We start from the raw sequence: 22086 nt of genomic DNA, 5'->3' as shown, positions 1-22086 counted from the left end.
AAGAGTTTTGTGTGACCCTCCCCCTCAAGAAAGAATTGAGAATTAAATGGGTTTTTGCAAAATGCACATCAGGCAAAACATTGGAAATGCAAACAGCAAAGCTTTATAAAAGAAGATTACAATTCTGCTTTGAAGAAATTTTAAAGTTCTGCTTCAAATTAATGTGAGGGTAGAGTAGTGGGAAAAGGATGCTGAATATGTCCTGCAACAACTGACAACACTATGCAACCTCTAAACCAGCATTCCCTGCCCGGAGTGTAACACGTGCAACTATTGTAAAGGAAAAGCAGCTATTTGCAAGAGGACTTGGAGCAGGGCAAGTTAGTGAAGGATAACACTCTCCAGGATTGGGCTGATCAGTGCTGAGTGACCTCAAGTCCCACTCTCACTCCCTGGCGCTGAGGTTTACCCATAGAACACCAGGACCCTGACATGCCCTCTGCTCCCTCCTAAAACCCCTTCAGTCTTAAGGAACAGTTACTTGGTGTTAACAGGTGTGGCTTTTATCCATTATCTGGCAGATGAAGACTTAAGACAGCTCCAACATCCCAACTACGCTTTTATCAAGCTCATCAAACTATCAGGTAAGCAGCTAAGATAAAACAAAACACTAAAAGGGAAAATCAATGTTTATTTAATTCAGAAAACATATAGTCAATTTGCCTGCCAGGACTTAAAACAAAAAACAAACAAAAAGTCATTCCACACATCTGATGAGCATTTAACAATAGTGTAACTACATCAGAACTCCACTTTGAACTCATTATCAGATTAACAAGTTTAATAGAACCAGAGATAAATGCACAGGGTGCAGCCTCACATTTCCCAGAAGATCACCTATTTCTGATCATATTATTACTACTCCTTATAAGAAGTTATAAAGTGCATTCCCAGAGAATCTTTCAATGAGAGGCACTGTCCAAATATCAATGCACTAACCCCTCACAACAGCCCCTTGAGACAGCATCTCCATTTCACAGGTAGTGAAGTGGAGGCACAGAGAGGTTAAAGTGACTTTCCCAAGTCGAGACTGGAAATCTGTGGCAGAGCCAAGGACAGAACCTGTATCATCCAACACCCAGTCATATAAATAAATACTGGACAGCGCTTCCTCAAACAGAAATAGAGAGCAGGAGAAGGGGAGGAACAGACTTACCATTGAGTCCATTGGGGATACTCCTGTGGTGAAGGGGTGCAGACAAGTCATCCATAGATCTCCTTATTGCTCCAGCCTTATTTTCGACAGGTTTGTGGTGGTGAAGGTGATGATGATCTGGGCTCCCTGAGCTCCCAGTACTGGAAGTACTACTCCCATCCCCCACATCCCTGGTGCCAGAGTTCCCATTCAAATTGGTCAAACTGGCCTGGCTGTCTATAGAGCTCCTAGAGCCAGCTCCATTTCTCTCTTCATCTAGCATGAGGACTATCTCCTTCAGTTCCATGTTCTCCCTCATTAAGGACTCCTGCTTTGCCTCTAGCTCCTTCAGCTTCTGTTGATACATCCCAACTTCTTTCCACATCACACTGGCCGTGTGCCTCCCAAACCTCTGCCATTCTCTGGACAGTTTTTTGCCTTTCTGCCTGTCATCATCCAAGAAGCAGCAGAGCTCTCTCAGTTCATGATTATCGTCCTGTAATTTCTGATTCACCTCCTTCAGCCCCCTGATCTCATGCAGATGAACTTGCAGTCTCCTGTTTACATCCTTCATTAAGTTGCCATGTTCCACCATTAAGTTCATTTTTTCATTTTCTACTTTCCTCAATCTTTTCACCAGCTCTTCCTTGCTCCATCTTATCATCTCCTCTTCTGAAATTTTACTCAGGTCTTCCTTAGACCCTTCCAGAGAATTTTTTGCCATATTTGTGGCTAGATATTGTTTCTTTTTAAATAATAACAAAAAGCAGTGTTTTCTGGAACAAAAATTTACTGTAACATGTTGGGCAGGGTGGAAATTATAGTTCTTCAGAGAGAGTTGGACAAGGAAAAAACAGCAAATTCACATTGAAAGATTTGCCTCCCATATTAAAAAAAAGGGGGGGGGGGAAATCAAATTCAAAGCTTTACAATTCTTTTAATTAAGTCTCCAAAGTGAATCAATCAACTTACCCTAGGTGAACACAACACCAATTAGTGGAGGCTAATCAGCAACGGTCAACCTTCTTGGATGTGCTCATTTCACTTGTTTCTCTACAAAAATCCAAAACCCATCCATTTCCAATAAACAGTAAAAAAAATAAGGGCACTATGAATACCTTCAGTGCAGACCCAGCTCTCCTGATCCGATCCCTGTTCACAGCAGCTGAGCCACAGCGAGATAGCTAATTTTTTAAAATCATTTGTGAAATAGAAACCCGTCCCTCTGGTTGTTTGTTTTGTGTTAATTCCGACTCGGCTGCTCTCCGGATGATGTCAATGCCTTTGTAAATTGCACGTAAATTTCATGACAAGAGATGGTGAGAGAAGGAGCATTCCTCTCCTGACACAGTCATCAGAAAGCAGGAGCACGGCTACAGGGCTTGAACTGGTCCCACCTACTTCTGGGGAGGGGAAGTGGGGGGCCCCTCCAATACTGCCAGACAAACGAGAGAAAGCAAAGCACAGACCCACAAAACAAGAGGCTTCCCCCACCTTCTTGCCCTGCTGCTGCTGCTGAATACGGCCGGTTTTGCTCCGGGAGAGGCAGATTACAGCGGCAGGGACCGCCCCCCGCAGCCTGATTGGGTGTCAGCGGCTGGGGGCGGGGACCTTGCCATGCTCCAGTCTTTTCAGGTCGCGTTTGATTTGCGCCTTGGGTCAAGTTACTGGGGAGAAGCGGAGGCTCCCCCCACCCCCCCCCACCCCAGCCAATGCGAGGGCTGCAAAGCGCTTTCAAAAAGCAGGTACAAAGGGAAAGGTAGGGCAGCGTCTCTTAAAGGGGCCGTGCGCGCTCTGGGCGCAGCACACACATACACACACACACACACACCCCGCCTTGGCGTGTCTGTGCCCCGCGATCTGCCTTTTGCCAGCCAATGTCTCTCGCTCGGTCTAAGCCATTGATGTGCCCCCGCCCGGTTGGCGTGCCTGTGTCTGCACGGAGCAGGCTTTGGGAGCACGGGGAAAGCAGAGCCTCTGCTGTCCTGGTGTATTTCGATACGTGGCATCGTCTCTTGCGGTCTCTGCAGCGTTGCTGGTGGATTTGGTTAGCTGCCGGGGTTCCATCGTTATTTATGGTTTATTATTATTATTGGTTTGTTTCAATCCTACTTTCTACCAGGATCCGCACAGGACAGGGATGTGGTGTAAGAAACACCCCCTCTCCCCCTGCATCTCTTGATGCAGCAACCCGGAAAGCAGGTGCGGTGTGTTGGAGGGGAGGCACCCTTTATTTCAGCCGCAGCGATTTCCCAGTTCTGGGGATATTCCTTTTGTTGTGCCTCAGAAAGCGCCGTGCAAGGGAAACGTGGTGCCAACCCTGGGATTGCTGGCACAAGCAGGCAGTGTCACAACTGCTGCAAAAACAACCAGCGGCTTGGTCAATCCCAAGCACGTGTCTTGGTCGCCTACCAAAGCTGATGTCCTGCTGTAGATCCCTTATGTGGCTTTCTGACATTGTGTAGGGCTGAGACATCACAGGGGTGGGTGCATTCTACATACCTGGAGAGAGAAATAACCAGAGAGAGGGAAGCAGCCCCTGCCTCCTCCAACCCCTGCCACTGCCCACATACAGCTGAGGCTACTCTACCCTCTGTAGCCTACCTCTCTCAGCCTCCACCCTGCTGGCCCTTAGCCTGTGCTGCCCAGCCCACTGTCTTGCGCCTTCCAACGCTGTTATGTAACATGCAGCCCCGATACATTAGGCTGGTAAGGTCACTTCTCCAGCCACTGACTCTCCTCCTAGAAAGCCTTCATCTTTCTCTGGCTCCGTCTTTTTCAGCGTTTGGCCACCCCGCAATATAGCTTTAGTAGCAAGTCAGTTTTCTTAAGTGTATGTCCTAGTGCCTCCCATCCTCCAAGTCCCACACTCGTTGCTGCCCCTCTGTCTGTAACTGGGCAACAGACTTCTGTGGCCTAAGCCTCAGCAAGTTCAGTGCACTGATGAGTGTTTCCAGGTTGCCCTCAGTGCCCTCTCGACAGGACCGGCATCTCTTAGAGCCCCCGCTTCGGGAGCCTTGGCTTGTAAACTCAAGCTGCTGCAGTTTATGCTTTTAACTCTGGAGGCCCTTGGTTCAATCCTTGAGGTGTCAGCTAAGATGGTGGCCATCACACCCCCGCTATGGCTGCCTCTAGGGTGAGGCAAGCCCTGCCCCAGGGAAGTGGGTTTTGTTACCATACAAACTGAGGCCCCTCCTGCTACTACACCACTCCCTTCTGTTACCATAAAAGAAAATTTAAAAAAAGGGGTCTCTCTATTGAAGGTCTTTACCCTGCCGGATCTATCACCAGTGGAGCTGATTATAAAGGACCACAATGCTCGGGGTTTTGCAAAACACAGGGTGACAATTTATTAAGGGACAACAAATCAAAACCACTAACGTCAAGAAGGATAAACAGATGGGGGTGAACCCCAGGTCCCAACGACCAATAACACAACCCCTGGTTCCCTAAAAGTCTCTTGTGGCTCACTATTGTTCTTCATTCAGACAGCTGAGTGTTGTTTACGGTCTGGTCACCGTCTGCTTCAGTCCCAGGTCCTGCTATCGGCGGCTTCTCTTCCTGGTCCGCAGGCTGTTATCTGTCTCTCCACACCCCAGTCCTCAACTCTCAAGGCACCCTCCCCACACTGCCACTCAGTTGGGCAGCAAGCCTCTAGGGCCTGAGTGTCCTTTTATTTCCTGCGGTTCCTTCAGTCCTGAACCAATGAGAGCCTGGGGATTTTCCCGCCTCACCCTTGTGCACACGGCACTAATCTTGTGCACCCGGCACCAAACCTTTTGCACACCACCCTCTCAGGTGGTGCAAACGGCACCAAGGTTACGGGCCTTCCCGCCTTTTCCGGCTGTTGCTGGGCAAACATGCCTTGTTGGCACCTTGCCAATCATCTTTGGTGTCTGTGTCTTTGTTAGACTCCATCTTAACCAAGATGGAGTCAGGCCTAGTCTTGCCAGCAGGGGGACTATGTGAACTATTTACATAGATAAAAGCACATCACAACATTTCCCCAACACTACAACAATGAGGGGAAGGGAGACCAGTACTCGCGGCACACAGTACCATCGGCTAACCTTAGGCCTTTACTGAAGGATTACTCAATATCAGCCAGAGGGACCTGGCAATACTGGTGGGCATATTCAGCGGTCTAGAGCAGCGGCCCAGATATCTGGGTGTGTAGGGACTGGATACTGCTTCTCAAGTGGGCAAGATGGAAGGGCGTTAAAGGCCTGGGAGAGGGCTAGGTCAGCCTCAGGTGTTTGTTTCTTCTCAGCCCACTACCCAAGATGCCACAGTAGGGGTGTTAGCTGTGCACCAGAAGAGACACTTTCAAAGGGCCCTCTTTCCATCCGAAGCCTGTGGGTGCTCAAACATATGCTGAGTGAATTCACATATAATCCCCAACAGTGGAGGATATTGCACAAGTCTCTGCCACGCCGGCAGCAGCTATATAGATAAACTGCATGGTTCCTACTTGTCCGCAGCTTTAAAGGGGAAAATCTGGAAAGGGGATTTTCTCCTATAGAGTCCACTATTTCTGACATACTGCTGGTTAGGAAGAGCGAGCAGGAGGCCAAGAAGAAGCTGGATCTAGCCAGTGACAGCAGTACTGCTTAGCTGCACTGAGAAGCAGGGAAAGTCTTGGAGGGCAAATGAGCAAGCAAGCAGCTTTGGCTTGAAGTCATCCCTATAGCTAGGCCTGGCAATTTTCAGCATCCTGCTAATGCCCTTCCCATTGCCCCTGAACCCAAGCATGAGAATGAAGAAAAACAGGTGAGCTGGATGTATGCACAGTGGTCAGCACAGCAACCAGGCTTGCTGTAAGGGGAGGGTTGGCTCCATATGAGTGGAGAAAGGGTGGACAGTAAGAGGGATGCAAACTCCAGCAATGCAGGAGGGAAAGGCCAAGCTAAGGAGCTGCAGAACTTGTCATTGGAATATGCTAATTGAAACGCTGCTGAATATACATGGGAGGGGTTTGATATTTGCATAGTGTTAACCAAGTGCTAGGCAGTTTTGTGATGGTTGTAGGATGTCTCACGAAGGCCACGTAATAATAAATAATTATGCTTTGCACTTATGTGTCACTTTTCATCCATAGATTTCAAAGGAGGATAAGTAATGTATTATTAGACCTATTTTACAGATGGAGAAACTGAGGCACAGAGAGCAATGCATTGTCAGTTCCCTTGCCAGGAAGAGAACACAGGTTACCTGACGTTTAGTACTGTGCCCTATCTTCTGGGCTACACCACTTCTCTCTACACCCATAATTTTAAATCTGTTTTTGCCATGTACTATGTTGTAAAAGGAAAAATGCACCAAAAATTAGTTGGTGGTGGTACTGCTAGTCATTTCCTTTCTGACCTTAACCTGTCTTAGAATGTCCCTACTGGGAAACTGTCACCTTCCTTATCCAAAGGAAACCTCAGCAAATGATTCATTTGACCCCAATGCTAACTTCATGCACGCTCAGTCTTTTGGCCACATTGAAAAGCTAGTAAGTGCCTGTGGCCTCGATGCCCTTCTGGCAAAAAGCAACTTCAAGTCTGATGCTCCACAGTGCACAGAGCGATGGCTCAAGGAATTCCAGTTGCTGCCTTTTGGTGTTATTTTGTTAAGTTTAATTCAATAAATTTGCAGCCTCTTGGACATTTTTCTGTGTAAGTTATTCTAGGCTTATTGGTTCCTGCCCCTGGCAATGTCCTCTGTAAATAAAGACAATTCCCTACTCCACAGTGGGTAGAAGAAAGGGATTTCCCTGCCTCTGGGGGAACTCATTCCTCTCCATGAATGCTGCTAACCCATCCCTGAGCCGGGCTGACTTTTATCCCTGGCTCCTAAAGAATGTAGAATAACAGGAGTCTGAGATGGAGGACACCTGCTAGATCCCCGAGTATAGAATATGCTGGTGGTCCCTAGGATTAGATATTTAATATGATCAGCTTCACAATCTATGTCTGAAGAACAAATTTCTGGCCTGTACATTGAACCTGATTGCACCAAGTGGCAGCAGGTATTATCAGGAGACCCTCGGGCTTTAGTACAAGGGTTTTATCCCCTACTGGCAAATGCCTAAATCCAAGCACTGCCCCACCCTTTGCTTGGAGTGAGATATACTGGTTTCACTGTTCACAGTTCTTGTTCATAAGTAGGGCTCACGTTGTCAAAACAGCAATTGTGTAAGATCAAGATGACACAATTTTAAAAATAAGAGGTTCTAGGCAATATCTTATCATTACACTAAATACAAAATAAGCCCTAGCCTGATGAAGAGTGGGATTGTAGAACTCTTGCTGGTTTGGAACTAGATTATGACTGGATCCCACATGGCCATGCAGGGGTGTCAGACTGTATCCCCCTGCACAAATGTGCACAACAAACTCACATCTTGGGAAGAGCAGAGGAGGGGCTGTGCGTCTGGTATGAGAAAGTGGGAGGGAGTTGGCAGAGCAAGAGCCTTGACCCCATGTACCTGTCAGCACAACTGGCTGCATAGGGTGGGGGAGAATATATGCTGCATCTAGTAATTAACTGACACAGCAAGTTTCCCTCCCACCACAGGGTTATAAAGAGGAGATCCAATGGAAATGTGTCCCGGGAGGGGGAGGGGTGTCACTGAGGCACAATGCCTTAAGGGGTCTTTCTGGAGCAGCTCAGCTCTGTGCTGCCCTTTACTCAGGGATGAATCTAAAGGCTCAAGCTAGCCCTTTTTTGTTAGGTAGCCCACTGTAAGGGCTCCCTTACCACTCCCTGCTTCTCATCTGGCAGGAATAACAACAATACTGCTCTATTGCTTTTCCTTGACCGAGCTCGGCATGCGAGTAAAACCGTTGTCCTTTCACACAGATGGAGAAGCCAAGAGGCACAGTGACTTGGCCAAGGTCACACAGCAACTCAGTGCAGGGCAGAGAATTGAAACCAGGTCTCCCACTCCTTAGTCCACTGGACCACATTGCTATACAAAACAAATCATTGCATTTGCAACAGCTCAGGGTTGTATTATGTCTACAGGCATCCGGCCATTTTCTGGGGCAGGTCCTTAATTTATATGGCTTTAATCACATCCTTTCATATAGGAAGCAAACTCAGGCCCTTCCAACTCTGTGGTTTCAGGAGTGCTCCATCCTCACTTGTAGAATTACCTTCAATTTGGTGGGAGGGAAAGGATGAAGGCGGGGTGAAGGCAGAGGGAATTGTTCAGAGATGTCATTCCACAACGTCACTGGAAGGAGATGGCATTGTTGACTACGTGGATGCAGATGCAACAGCAATCTGGATGTGGCTGGACTAGGCAGCATATTACTAGGACTGCCCTTGATTTGCAGCACAGAAGTTAACTTTGTGGTGTCAGGATTGACCTTGTTCCCCAGAGAAGCTGGCTTTTTCTGGATGAAACTCTGGATGAATTTGCTCTACAGCTGGTTTTGCAAAGAATTAGCCTAATGGACAAAACAGCTCCAAGGGTGAAAATTATGTTAATATACACTAAGGAAATAATTGTGATGATTAAAACTTAGTATATAAGGATACAGGCATCCACTAGCAGTAAACAAGACATGAATGACCCATATGTGGTGGTGAGGGCTTTTACCCAGATGTCACCTAGACATCTTTCCATAAACATAGGTACTGTAATGCTTTTTAAGTAGAAGAAAGCATTGTCAGCTTGGGAAAGTGATGAGGGAGTGTGTTGTCTAGTTAGGATAGAGGGCTAAGAGTCAGGATTCCTGCATCTGTTCCCAATTTTGTCACTGATTCTGAATCATCTTGGGCACGTCACAACTTCTCTGTGCCTCAGTTTACCCATGTGTATAGTGGCTCTGATGCGTGTTGTGAAGCATGTCTGCAAAGCTTTTTGAGATTGTTAGAAGGAAGTGTCTATATCAGTGCAAGGTGTTATTATCAACAATAACTAGTTATGTATTCAAATAGGTTTATTGCTTTTATCTCAAACAAACAATACACATCCTTGGATATTTTTTAAGGGCTTGTGATTTCTACATCCAGCTAACAAAGCCAGTTCCCAGTGTGGTTCAGATGGAATGATGGTTCTGCTATGCCAATTTCAGAGGGAAAATAAGAGAAATTCATAAACAACACACCAAGCATTCGGTTTGTTACATTTGGCCGGGGGGCCTTGGGCAAGCTGTGAACGAGAAGTCCTTTTAATATGCATGTCATCATAAACTTTTTATGTCCATATAACACTGCCTCAAAGCCTATCACTTGCGCTGAATTTAAAAGGACACTTAAAAATTTTAATCAGGGATTAATTTATTAAGCTATTGTGTAACACAACAAGAATTTTAAAAAAAAGTGTATGGGCCAAATTCATCCCAGGTGTCACTCCATTGAATTGAATGGGGGTGACGGCAGAGGTGAATCTGGTGCCCGGTGTTGGAAATTACACATCACATCACTCTTAAGTCTTACCAAAGCATTCCCTCTACAGGACCAAGTCAGTATTACAAAAAGCATTTCTAAAGCTCTGACCTAGGCTCGTGCTGAGATTCTGTGGGTCTCAGGAAATCCATATCTCAGGGTCAGGTTTGGCCTCAGGAAGAGGAAGCAGAGATCCCAGGAGGGCCCTACAAATGGCCTTGCACACTTACAATGTCGCACAAGAAGCACTGAGCACATGGACCAGAGCTGCCAGGATCTCTCCCTATTCTTCCAAGCAGCCTGGAATGGGGAATGAGAGGAGAAATTAGACCAAACTCACCTCTGGCACATTGACATCAATGGATTAGTCCCTGCTTACATCGGAGATTAATTTGACCCAGTATATCAGATGAACTTGCAGTGAATTTGTCCCCACATAACCACGGTGCAGTGCACTGATGTGTCTCATAATCCTATGTGTTGATTAAACCTTAGGATGTAATATCATGACACAGGCATTGCAACAGGTTGTCCCAATATCACTCTATTGCTTTGTGACTTTCTGTGAATACATTTGCTGACAAAGTGGCTCTCCTACTCTGCCAGGCTGAGGATTGCTTACCTAGACTACCCTAAGGCTACCCAGTTCAGAATGAATCCTTTGTTATTGAATGCCAGGGGCCAGATCCTCAACTCAGTGGAGCTACACCAATTCACACCAGTTAATGATCTAACTCTTATAGTCTAAACTCTATTAATCATTTAGCCAAGTTAAAAATCCTCCCTATTAGTCTTTTTTCACAAATCAGTGAGAAGGACTAATCTTTGATTAATATTTTGAAATGTTCAGTCCAGGTTACGACAGTGAAAGTTTCTGCTCTGTGCAACAAAAGCTGTATGATAATGCAAACTATGCTACATTCCTAATCTGTGCAAATGAGATTTGTCCATTGCTCCAATTCTGATTAAATAGTCATTTGACCCTGAGCATTTTAGAGCTAGCTGTCATGTTTAATTCTCTCTTCTTTTATTTGTTACCCACTATATAATCAGAACCAGATCTACTGGAAAGCCCCATGAAAGGGGTCTGTCACTCCATTAGCCCCTCTAGCTGAGATATAACATGAAGGCAATATCCTGGCAGAATATGCAGCACCTCTTAGTACTGAGTCCAGCTATTATAACTAGGCCAGATATTTCCTTCAATCTGTTTGTGAAATTCTAGTTGACATCAATAGGGAGTTTCATTGTAAGAGGTGAAAGCATCCATTTGCTTTGAATCTCAGGAACTAATAAACAGACAAAATGCACCAGCAAAAATAAATCCTACAGCAGATTCAGAGAACAGTTAAGATTGTGATTGGTCAATGTAGGCAAACTCTTCACCAGTCCAAAAGTCAGGTCCTAAAAATGCCATTGTATAAAGTATTGGTTAGATTTGAGATAAATACTTCCTGAGATATTAGACCAAATTCTGTGGTCCATGCAATGGTGAATGGGAAGGAAGATGTCCCCTGGACAAATTCTCTATTCAGATGTGGTTTACATTATGGAAAAAAAAATCAAGATGCCCTCTTCTAGAGTTTCCTCCATTCTCCCAGTAACATTATTGTGCCCAGATCTGCTCCAGGGACCTTTAACAGGACTGTAGGGGAAATTCCAAGCCAACTCTCTTTTTTTGTCTCACTAGTATTAGAGTGTTAACTATGGTGATGGTGGTAAGTTTCATGTACATGTTTCATCAAAATTTCATTTTCATTAAAATTTTCCAGCCATCCCTACAGAGTGAAGAAGAAATCCTATTTCATGGTATAATCAGAAGACTGCATTTCATGCTAGTGATATCAAAGCCATTTTTCAAGTGTTAAGAAAATCTCCAAACTACTCATAACATTTTAATCAACAGGATTGCAGTGTGCAAATGAACTAAAGGCAACATTAGTTGGAGTCACTTCATCTGCCACAATCCAGAAATGAGCTTTGCCATTAAGATCTTGAAAACTTATGTTTTTTAAAAATCTAAAAAATATTTTCTCTTCTTACAGAATTTACAAGAAAACAGCAAAAAAAAAAAAGAATATAGAAGTAGCCAGATTGGATCAGACCCACCCTGTCTCTGATAGTAGCCTGTACCCGATTCTTATGAGGGCTGTGTAAGAAACCTGCCCATAGGGTGAGTTTCTTCTTAACCACCATCTGCTACTGCTTGGCTTATGCCCAGAAACATGAAGATTTACATCTCTTAGGTAGGATTACAAATATCTATAGATCATCACAGGGGGCTAAAGGGACATTTTTAACATACTCTATTTTTTAAATGTTCTCTTAAAATCTTATGTGATGCATCAAATATGTACAATAAATGACAAATAAGGTTTACCTACATCTCAGGGCTCTGAGGCGATCATAAACCTTCACTCCTTTAGTTGCTATGACATCATCCTTGAGGCCAAACCCAGCCCTTAGATATATGCACAACTCACAGCAGGAGGTGGGGAGGGGAAGAGGGTACAGGTATCTGAGGCAATGATCTGGTCCACGCTGCATGTGTATAAACCCAGGGTAGTATTCTGCAAGGTGCTGAATGTATCCTGTGAGGAGTGAGCATTCTCAGTTCTCATTGGTGTCTGTGGGAGAAACAAAGGCACTTGGCACATCCTAAGATGCACTTAGCCCTTCACAAGACAGGGCTCACACACCTGAGGAGGCCTGATCCAGCACTAGCCCATTGTCTTCACTAGGTGTGTGAGCATGCCCACATACAAGAGTCTCCCTCTGTGTGCCTTTGTCTGCATCGCTCCCTGTGCTTCACAGTCAGAAGTCATTGTAGATAAAGACATAGCCTAATTTCCAGATGGAAAGGATGGTCTAGTCAGTGGGTGGGGCACCGCGTGAGGCTTCAATTCTTTGTTCCGCCAGGTCCCAGTTTTGCACTTCCTGTTTGACCATAAGCAAATCACTTAGCCTTTCTGTGCCTCAGTGGGTCATCTGTAAAATAGGGATAATAACGCTTCCCTACCTCATGGATGTTGTGAAGATAAATACATGAAAAGAATGGGAAGCACTCAGAGCTATTGAGAAAAAGTATTATATAAGAAATAGTTATCCTGCATGACTCCAGAGTGCTATCAATGGAATAACACAGGACAAAACTTATTATAAGAATGGAAAATAACAGGGTTGTTTCCATGACTTTGTCTTACTGCCACCGTAGGCTGGCGACTCAGCCCACCAGGGGCATCGCAACCCTACCTCAAGCCTAGGCTCCGAGGAAGGCCACAGAGCCTTGCTACAGCCACATTATTCTCAGTTTTAAATTTCCCATTGATTTTAATCAAGATCAAGATGGAAAAGCCACCTATCTTCAGCAGCAGCAGGGCTTTGTAGGTTCTCTAACTAGGGTCACCAAGTGTATGGTTTTTTACCAGAAAGTCCGGTCAAAAGGGGACCGGCACAGTGTCCAGTCAGACGTACTGACCGGATACCAAACGTCTAGTTACCAAGGGTGGAGGGAGAGGCACCAGGTCATCAACTCACACCAGCCCTTCCTCAGCCCGGGCCACCTCCTACCTGCATCTCATGGGCAAGCAGGCTCCACATCGGGGCTGTAGCACCCATCCCAGTCCCGGAGCAGAGGAAGCCCAGCTGGGGGTGAGGGAGATGGAGCAGATCAAGTGATGAGGAAAAGGGATGGGGGAGAGCAGCGAGCGATGGGGGAGGGAGGAGAGGAGCAAGTGGGGGCATGGCCTGGGGAAACATGTGGAGCAGGAGGTGGGACCTTGAATGAAGAGTGGAGCAGTGGCAGGCCTGGGAGATGAAGCGAAGCAGGGACAGGCCTTGGGGAAGAGGCAGAGTGTGGGGGAGGTTCCAGTGCTCCTGCTGTAGTGTCCAGTTTTCAAAAATTAGAAAGTTGGCAACCCTACGATACATCTCTAGCATTCAAAGTCTTGTAACAAATCTGTGGCCACCTATGGACTTCATCGTTGTCACTGTGCTACACATCCTGGCCATGTGGAGGTGAAGGATAGAACTTGGAACTTCCTTCTACAAAAGCACAGATCCCTACCACTTGCTAAAGCCGCCCTTGGTACTTAGCAGTGTAGAGTCTATGAGCCTCAAGCAGTTCTGATTCTATCAAGGAGAGGGCAGTAGAACATATACATACTAGCTAATCTATTATTTGTAGTTAAGGCTATGAATCTGTCATGGAGGTCACAGATTCCATGATTTTACTATACCACTGTGACTTCTCGAAAATTCTAATAATTCAGCCCCGGGCAGCAGGGCTCAGTCTACTGGCCCACATGGGAGAACTTCGACTTCAGCTCCAGATGGCGGGGCTCAGGCTTCAGCTTTAATACATCCATGGTTTGTTGTTTATTGCCCGCGTCCTGTCCGTGACTTTTAATAAGAATACCTATGCCAAAATCATAGCCTTATTTATAATACTTCTTTTTTTTAACATTTTCATGGTGCATGCGAGCATCTTTTGATATAAAAAAGTTAAGTCATTGGAACGTGTCAACACAAGTACCACAATATATACACAAGCTATAGCACTTAAAGTTTCTTTGATATTGCAGTCCACATTCACTGGTCCAGTATGTTTTCGGTCTGCAAGACAGAATCTTGTGGAGGGCACAATTACATGCCCAAAACTTCCACTGAAGTCACTGGGAGTTTTGGCTGGACAGGGAAGCAGGATCATGCCCTGAAATACTGACAAAACCTCTCCATACCATGAACCTCTGAATAGCTCATGCCATCAAGGGCAGCAAGTTTAAAGAAACATTGACACAGCTGACAGCATCCAATTTTAATATATTGTACAAAAAACATTAAAAATCCCCCAAATTTGCTTGGGATGCTGAAAACCTGATCAGCCCTTTAAAACAAGTGCTGCAACAATGCTATTAAACAAGGGGTTATTCACCACCAATAAACTGGGGGTGCTGGGATTTTTTGCCATCAAAGCATATTGCATTATCCCTATGCTATGACTGCGGACTCTCCTGTTTTGAGCAGATTCAAATTTAATAACACCCTGCGAGGGGGTAGACTAGGTCCGGAGGCCCCCTGCTGGAGGCCTATCAGCCCTGCCTCACTCCACCTCATAAAAGAGCAGAGAAGTCCTCCGGGCGGCTTAGAGGAGCTGCAGGGGAAGCATCCAATCAGAGGGGGCTGCTGGAGCGGCCAGTCAGGACCAGAAGGGCCATATAAAAGGGAGCAGCTGAGGCAGAGCAGTAGTCAGTTGCTGCCTGGAGCTAGAAGAGGGAAGACTAGATTCCAACCCTGTTACACACCACATTCTTTAAAAGGCGCCACATACCTCTCAACTGTGACCCCATTAAGAGAGAGATCCCTTGCTTAAGACCCAAATTTACTGTCACCCTTACCTTAGGGCATGTCCTGCTTTTCATTCCTTATAATTATTGACATCAGAAATCATAGAAATATAAGGCTGGAAGGGATCTTGTGAGGTTCTCTAGTCCAGACGCCCAACACTGAGACAGGACCAAGTATACACAGACCATCCCTGACAGATGTTTGTGTAATCTGTTCTTAAAAATCTCCAATGATGGGGATTTCACAACTTTCCTTGGAAGCCTATTCTGGTACTTAACTGTCCTTGTAGACACAAAGATTTTCCTAATTTTCCTAACCTAAATCTTTCTTGCTGAAGATTAAGCAGATTATTTCTTATCCTACCTCCAGTGGACATGAAGAACAAGTGATCACTATCCTCATTGTAACAGCCCTTAACGTATATGAAGACAGTTATCAAGTTCCCCGTCAATCTTCTTTTTTTGAGACTAAAATGCCTAGGTTTTTTTTTAACCATTCCTCAGAGGTCAGGTTTTCTAAACTTTTATCGCATTTGTTGTTCTCCTCTGGACTCTCTCCATTTTATCCACATCTTTCTTAAAGTGTGACACTCCAAACTAGACACAGTAATCCAGCTGAGGCTTCACCTGGCTGAGCAGAGTGAGACAGTTACCTCCCATGTTTTACATACAATACTCCTGTTATACAGCCCAGAATATTAGCCTTTTTTGCAATTACATTACATTGTTGACTCATAGTCAATTTATGATCCACTCTAAATCCCAGATTCTTTTCACCAGTACTATGCCTAGCCACTTATTCCCCATTTTATATTCGTGCATTAGGAATGAAAAATCAAAGTGTATATTTTGCAATTGTCTATATTGAATTTCATCTTGGTGATTTCAGACCAATTCTCCAATTTGTCAAGGCCATTTTGAATTCTAATTCTGTCTTCCAAAGTGCTTGCAAACCCTCCCAGAGTGGTGTCATCTGCAATTTTTATAATCATACTCTCCACTCCTTTATCCAAGTCATTAATTAAAATGTTGAATATGACCAAACCCAGGATAGTCCCCTGTGAGACCCCACTAGATATGTCCTCCCAGTTCAACACTGGTAACTACCCTTTGAGTCAGTTAAATCATGTTAAAATATGCTGAATCATGAAGCTGAGGTTATTGACAAATAGGGTTAAATCAAAACACAACTGAATGCTAAGGACATTCAGCATTCTAAATCAGACCCAAATTTTGCAAATGGTTCCAATGTTTACAATAAATGGAGTCAGGATTCTCTGCCCTGGTCTACACTTACCTGGAGATTCGGCAGCAGTCGACGGGAGATAGCTTGCGTAACTCACATCAACTGCTCTGCTTCCCTTCTGCACGCTGTCTTCACTGCACTGTGCCGACGAACAGCTACTTGAGGGGGTGGATTTACTCAGTCGACTTCCTGATTGATTGAGTGGGTCTACACTGGCCACTCAATCGATCCAGAAAAATCGATCTGGCGGCAGTGACTTTGCCGCCATCAGAATAGACATACCCTCAGATCTGAACACCTCCAGAACATAGTGTTTGAAATTCAGATCAGAATGTAGCAGGTCCAGCTCATGTCGCGTTGTTAATGCTAAATAAACGAATCCCATATTATGTAAAGCTTCTTGTACTATTCTTTGCTTCTTGTCTTTCATTTTGGATCTTTGATCCTCAGTGTGTCTGACATTTGGGACTCAGCAGGCCTGAGAGGTAGCCTTGTAAATGTCAACATGTTGCTTGCTGCTCACAAGGGCACAGTGAGTAGACAGAGTGTAAACCAGCACAGTGCTTGGGTGACTCATTTTAGGCCTCCTTACCGGTGTAAATGTACTAAGTTACATACTAAATAAATCTACCTCACTTGATATAGGATCAGCAGCCACAGCAAGCAATTCTTAGTTTTCAGGTGATTGTGTTGAATCTTCTACCATGTCTATATGATTCAAACTCAATAGGACTTGGATACAGTTACAAACGGCGATGCTGTTTGAATACAAATTGGAGAAAGAATTCCACTCTTTCAACCTTTGAGCCAAGGGAAGCCCCAGGTGGCATTTGGGTAATAGGTTTGTTATTGGAAGGTTCAATGTGACTGTTGTTAGTACTACTTCTGTTCTTTAGCCTGGCAATGCATTTTATTAAATTTCCTGTGTGCCTCTCATTTGCATGATTCAGTTTGGCACAGCTTGTCTATCTCTCTCTGTGGTTTAGAACAATGCCAGGTTGGCTTGTGTTTTGTCCTTAAGATAGCAACTTCGTTTGCCTTGCTTTTGTATTCAACACCCATTTTCTATTGTATTGTAATTTAAAGAAGGTTCAAATGCTCTGCTGCAAACAGTGCCCATAACTTATTCTTACATTATTATTTGTAGCAATTAGGTTGCTGCCACACAAATAAAACTTGGAATGGGTGGAATTAATTGCCTTAGGGTTATGATAGTTTTAACAGCTGGGAGAGAATCTGTCAGATTCATGAGTTGTTCTAGCACTAAACAGTCAGTGCAGCAAAGATTCCTGTGTTTGTGATCTTATTATAAGTCTCTCTCTTTCATTTGCAGAGCTGACATTCTTCAAGCTTAATAGAATTTACATTTTGGATACAATTTGAATTCTTCTCCATAGTTGTTACTTTAAACCATGCTGTAGGGTTTTAGTTTGATGTTGTACAGAATTTTAACAGGCTTAATCCATCAGCCATGGTTGCGAATTTGAATTTATTTAATCTAGTCTCCTTCTCCCCCTAATTAAAAGTGAATGTAATGCTCATGAAAGGTTCCAAAATTGACAGCCCTGGAAACCGAAGTCCTCTTGTTAGGTAAAGCCAACAGCAGTGCAAGCTTACCCATACCAGTGTGCCCCAACTCAGACACAAGTAGGTGGCAACCCAGGGCTCAGTCCCCATGCCCATTCAGTCCTTTGTCTCTCTGCTGGGGATGCCAGTGTGTGACAACTGTGAGGGTTGTTTTTGTGTTCTGAACACTTGCCTACTAAGATGCGGAATGACACAAACAACCTGTTATACATTTACCACTGTGCACTTGTGGCCTATAGGTCACTATTGATTGGCAGAACTGGATTGCTACTACACTGAGTCAGCTTCAAGCAAATGACCCACAGGTGAAAGACCCTATGACCAGAGCCTTAGCTGGGGTAAATCAGTGTAGTGCCATTAATGGAGGTACACTGATTTACACCACCAGAGGATCTGGTCCCATAGCCCATTAAAATCTCTTAAGCTATCCAGTACTTCCTTTAACAGCCTTGGTTTTGAGTTTTATAATAAGAAAGTTTCTGAGCTATTCATTTCTTTGTGTCAAAGAAAATGTGAGTTGTTTCTATAGTGAATAATTTGCCTTTTTTGAGGCCCTGTGGACCCCAGCCGTAATTATGAAATGAACACCCAAAAATGTGAAATTTAAAGAAAATAGAGTTATCTACACCACCCACAAATTATGACTCCCTCGCACTTCTGTGCCAGTTCAGATGCAATGATAGATGAGTTGGAGGAGTGGAGTCAAGATACCACTGTTTCCTCTTCCCCCCTCCCCGCACACACCCTGTTACCTGCTGGTGGGGTAGGGAGAAGGAGTAAATGGATGTGCAGCACCTGCTTTCCTCTGAATACTTGGACCCATGATCCAGGCAGTGTTCTTACCACCCCCTCCCTCCATGCAACTGTATAGCCCAAGTCACAATCTAGCCATGAATGTGTTATTGTTTCTGATAACATTCTAGAATTTTCCTTACTCTTCCACTTTACTGTTTGGTTCAATCTTCCATGCTTGAAAGAAATCGCCTCACCTCAGTTTGTGAATCTATTCATGAGGCTGGCCTGAAGGACTTCTTCAAATGGAGACTGAGGCCTTGAATAGGGAATCTGCATTGATCCCAGTGTACACAGGGTCCAAAGCGCTAACAAAATTGTACGAGGAAACCTTGATGGTTGCTAATGGCAAGAGATGGCTTACTGAGGGTGATCTTTAGTGCAGGGTTCTTTGCAGCATCTGTAAAACCAGGAAGGGCATTAATCTCCTTCCTATCTGCTCAATATCTTGTGGTTAAAGTATCAGCAGTTTTCTCCTTTTATCAACAATAAATCACTGAATAAATGGCAGATAACGCAGTTTATTGTACAGTAGTAATTACTGTTGGTGTTGTTACATGGTTCAACCAGGTGATACAAAGTGATAGGTTCTCTGCGTAATTTTGGTATGCCATTTTCTTTACACCCCCCTGAACTTGCCCCTGTCCCACTAGTCACCCATTTAGTCATGTTGCCAATTTAGTCATTTTCCAACTAGATCTAGCTGTTTTAAAAAAATTCTAGTTGGAAAAAAATTCCATGTAGTAATTGGTTGGAAATTTGAATTGAAATATTAATACACATATTAAAAGCATATATATGATAAAATGCTTGTTCCTGAAAAAAGCATAATAGGTTTGAAAAGCATGAACAAAGACTAGCTTCCTCACACAGCTGTGTTTTTTACGACAATGTCGGCGCATTCGTTTCAGTGATGTTGGCCAACCTAATAATTTCAAATTATGATTTATAAACAACACTAAACCATCATAAATTCAAATGCTGATGTTAATTGGTGTTGTGTGATGTTTCAAATGTGGTGCTGAGCGTTAGTGACGAATTCCCTTGCCAGTGAAAATGTACAAAAATGTACAGCCCACCTGCACCCTCATGGTCTCACCCCTCGGCCTGCAACCCCTTGTAAATTTGAATACCCCCTCAGATTTCAATTCCTGGGGGAAACACTGTGCCAGAGAATTGAACTAATCATGGCAGGGACCATCTTTTCCCCCCCTGTGTTTGTACAGCATCGAGTATAGGGAGGTTCCGGTCTATGAGTGGGATACTAGATGAGACTACAATGCAAGTAATAAAAGTAATAATAACACATGCTGATAAAGTGTCTTTTCACCCTTAGGATACAGGGCCAGTTACACCTCCTTACTGACTTCAGCGGCGTTACCTCAGATTTACAGCAGTGTAAATTAGATTAGAATCTGGCCCACAACAATGGCGAAAATATATTCCATATAGTATAGTATGCACTCTGAGTAACTGATGGCAAAGGGAAGCTAAGCTGTTTAAAACAGTGTTAGCAGATTGGGTTTCCCCTCCCCCTTCCTGCAAAACAATTGCACTTTTATTCTTCTTTTAACTCACCTGACCTGACCTGATCAACTGGAAAAACTTCTTGCAGCGTGGGAGGAGGATCTTTCATTCAAACATTTTAGTGCCATAGAGATTCCAGTAAATCACTGTCTGCCCTATGTAAACCAGCCTCCTATGAAAGCCTGTCTACCAAGGACAAGAACTAGGGGTGTTATCACTTATTAAGCAGCCCCATAGAGCAGACAAGCATCCTGTTTGGCAATATGGTTTTCTATGCTGCAGGTACTTAATCGGCCATGAGACTCTTGCTGTGTTTGGCTTTTCTTTAATTGGCAGAGCTCTGAAGACTTTCCAGTTATTTGAGGGATTTATTTATTTTACAAGCACATAGTCTTCCCAGGCAATGATTTATTGCCATTTCTGTTTCAGTAGCATGCTTTGTTAGGCCCTATTCCTACAAATACTCCTAGGACTTGCACGTACAACTGTAAGTGTTAGCAGGATTGGGCTCCTGATGAAATGGTGCCATACCAATCTGTCCTTGGCTGCTGTATTTCATTCCTTTTATGTATCTTCTCAGAAGCTGATTATTTTGCAATACTTTATCAGTTACATTAGATGGCAACATCTGTGTCATTTTAGCCTCACTGACAGAGTCTCATTGTGAACAAGATAGGCCACATTCTCTGTTGGCATAAATGGGAGTAGCTCTACTGACTTCGGTAGAGTTTTACCCATTTACATCAGCAGATAATTTGCCCCAATGTCTCTTTCCCAGCCACAATGACTGGCCCTCCTTAAGGATCTTAATATAATAAATAAATCAAGCGACTTTTCCATTTGAAAACGCCTTGTGTAATTGTTTAGTGGAACCCAGGTGGATGATATGTATTTAAGAGACATAAATGCAGGTACCTCTCTAACTGCATGAAAGTTATAACAGCATTAAGCAGCCAGAATGGCTTTAGGGTTTGTCTGCTCATAGGGGTGTAAAGCCAGTATTTCATTTTCATTTTAGTGCTTTTAATCATAACCTTCTGGATTTATGGTACCAAGTATTAAGATGTTGCATCCACTAAAATCAATAAGAGCTTTCTTATGTCAATGGGTGCAATATCATCAATTAATGCTTTAAGACTAATACTTTACACACATTTATTCATCCCATATTTTTAGACACGATTGTCTCTGTTTTGACTCTCACATATGAGACATCTGCTGCTGGGGGACTAGATGGCTCAGGGGATTGCGGCTAATAAGAGCAGAGTCTTTTGTGTCTAAGTTACTGGTTCAAACCCAGGCAAGGTTGGCAGTGAGTGAAAGTCATTACCATCTGACAGCTGTTATGTGGCAATATGAAATGAGTTGGTGTCCTCAGTCAGTTTCCTGGTGGACAGGTTTCAACGTTACCACAATAAGAACCCCAATTAGCAGTCTCATCCAAGAAGACAATGATTGAATAGACTGGGAGGTAGATTAATTACAATGTCACCCCTATAATGGGTGACAGGGGAGGTGCCTTTCAGGTCAGCGTTGGGGCACACTGCTAGGGGAGAAGCTTGCATTGGCGCTATCCATACTATAACTGTCTGTAGGATAAACAGAGGATTTCAGCCTCTAGGGCTGTCAAGCCAGCACTTGTCACTAACTTCCCACCATTACTGTTATCATTATTTATTTGTCCTGTGATGGTGGCTAAAGACCCCACTCCACTGTTCTAAGCAAACTGTAAAAAGATGGCCCCTCTCCACAAACAGTTTGCAATATATGTATAAGACAGAAGAAGACAGATGGATACAACAAACAGATGGAGAAAGCGCAGGTAAACAATAAGCCCATTTTGAATCTTCAGGTCAGCACACACCATTAAAAATATTTAAAAATTAATCTAGTAGGTTGGTTTTTAAAAATAGGTTAAAACCCTCAATACCACAGCTGCCATACACTCTTTCTTAACAAAGTCAGCACTAAAAGCCTGATCCAAAGCCACTGAAGTCAATGGGAGTTTAGGCCCTAAGCATGGTGTTAATATCATTTTCTGTTAAAAAGTGGTAAATAAAAATGACACTTTT

At 44.0% G+C, this 22086-nt stretch overlaps 1 protein-coding gene across 3 annotated transcripts in view; it reads right to left on the bottom strand.

Moving 5' to 3' along the window:
* CCDC85C (coiled-coil domain containing 85C) overlaps nucleotides 1–2644 on the bottom strand; it is a 144261-nt gene extending 141617 nt beyond the window's left edge. For all 3 annotated transcript variants that reach the window (XM_067555077.1, XM_067555078.1, XM_067555079.1), the window contains exon 1: nucleotides 1157–2644. In XM_067555077.1, coding sequence (XP_067411178.1) covers nucleotides 1157–1859 — 703 coding nt within the window. In that variant the 5' untranslated portion in view covers nucleotides 1860–2644. The remainder of the gene's footprint in view (nucleotides 1–1156) is intronic.
* Nucleotides 2645–22086: the final 19442 nt, after the last annotated feature.

Source organism: Emydura macquarii, unplaced genomic scaffold, assembly GCF_026122565.2.
Source record: "Emydura macquarii macquarii isolate MOO-44397 ecotype Brisbane River unplaced genomic scaffold, CSIRO-AGI_Emac_v2 contig_1551, whole genome shotgun sequence".
NCBI classification, from domain to species: Eukaryota; Metazoa; Chordata; order Testudines; family Chelidae; genus Emydura; species Emydura macquarii.
The sequence above is the reverse complement of the archived record's forward strand: the minus strand, read 5'-3'. Positions and strand labels throughout refer to the sequence as shown.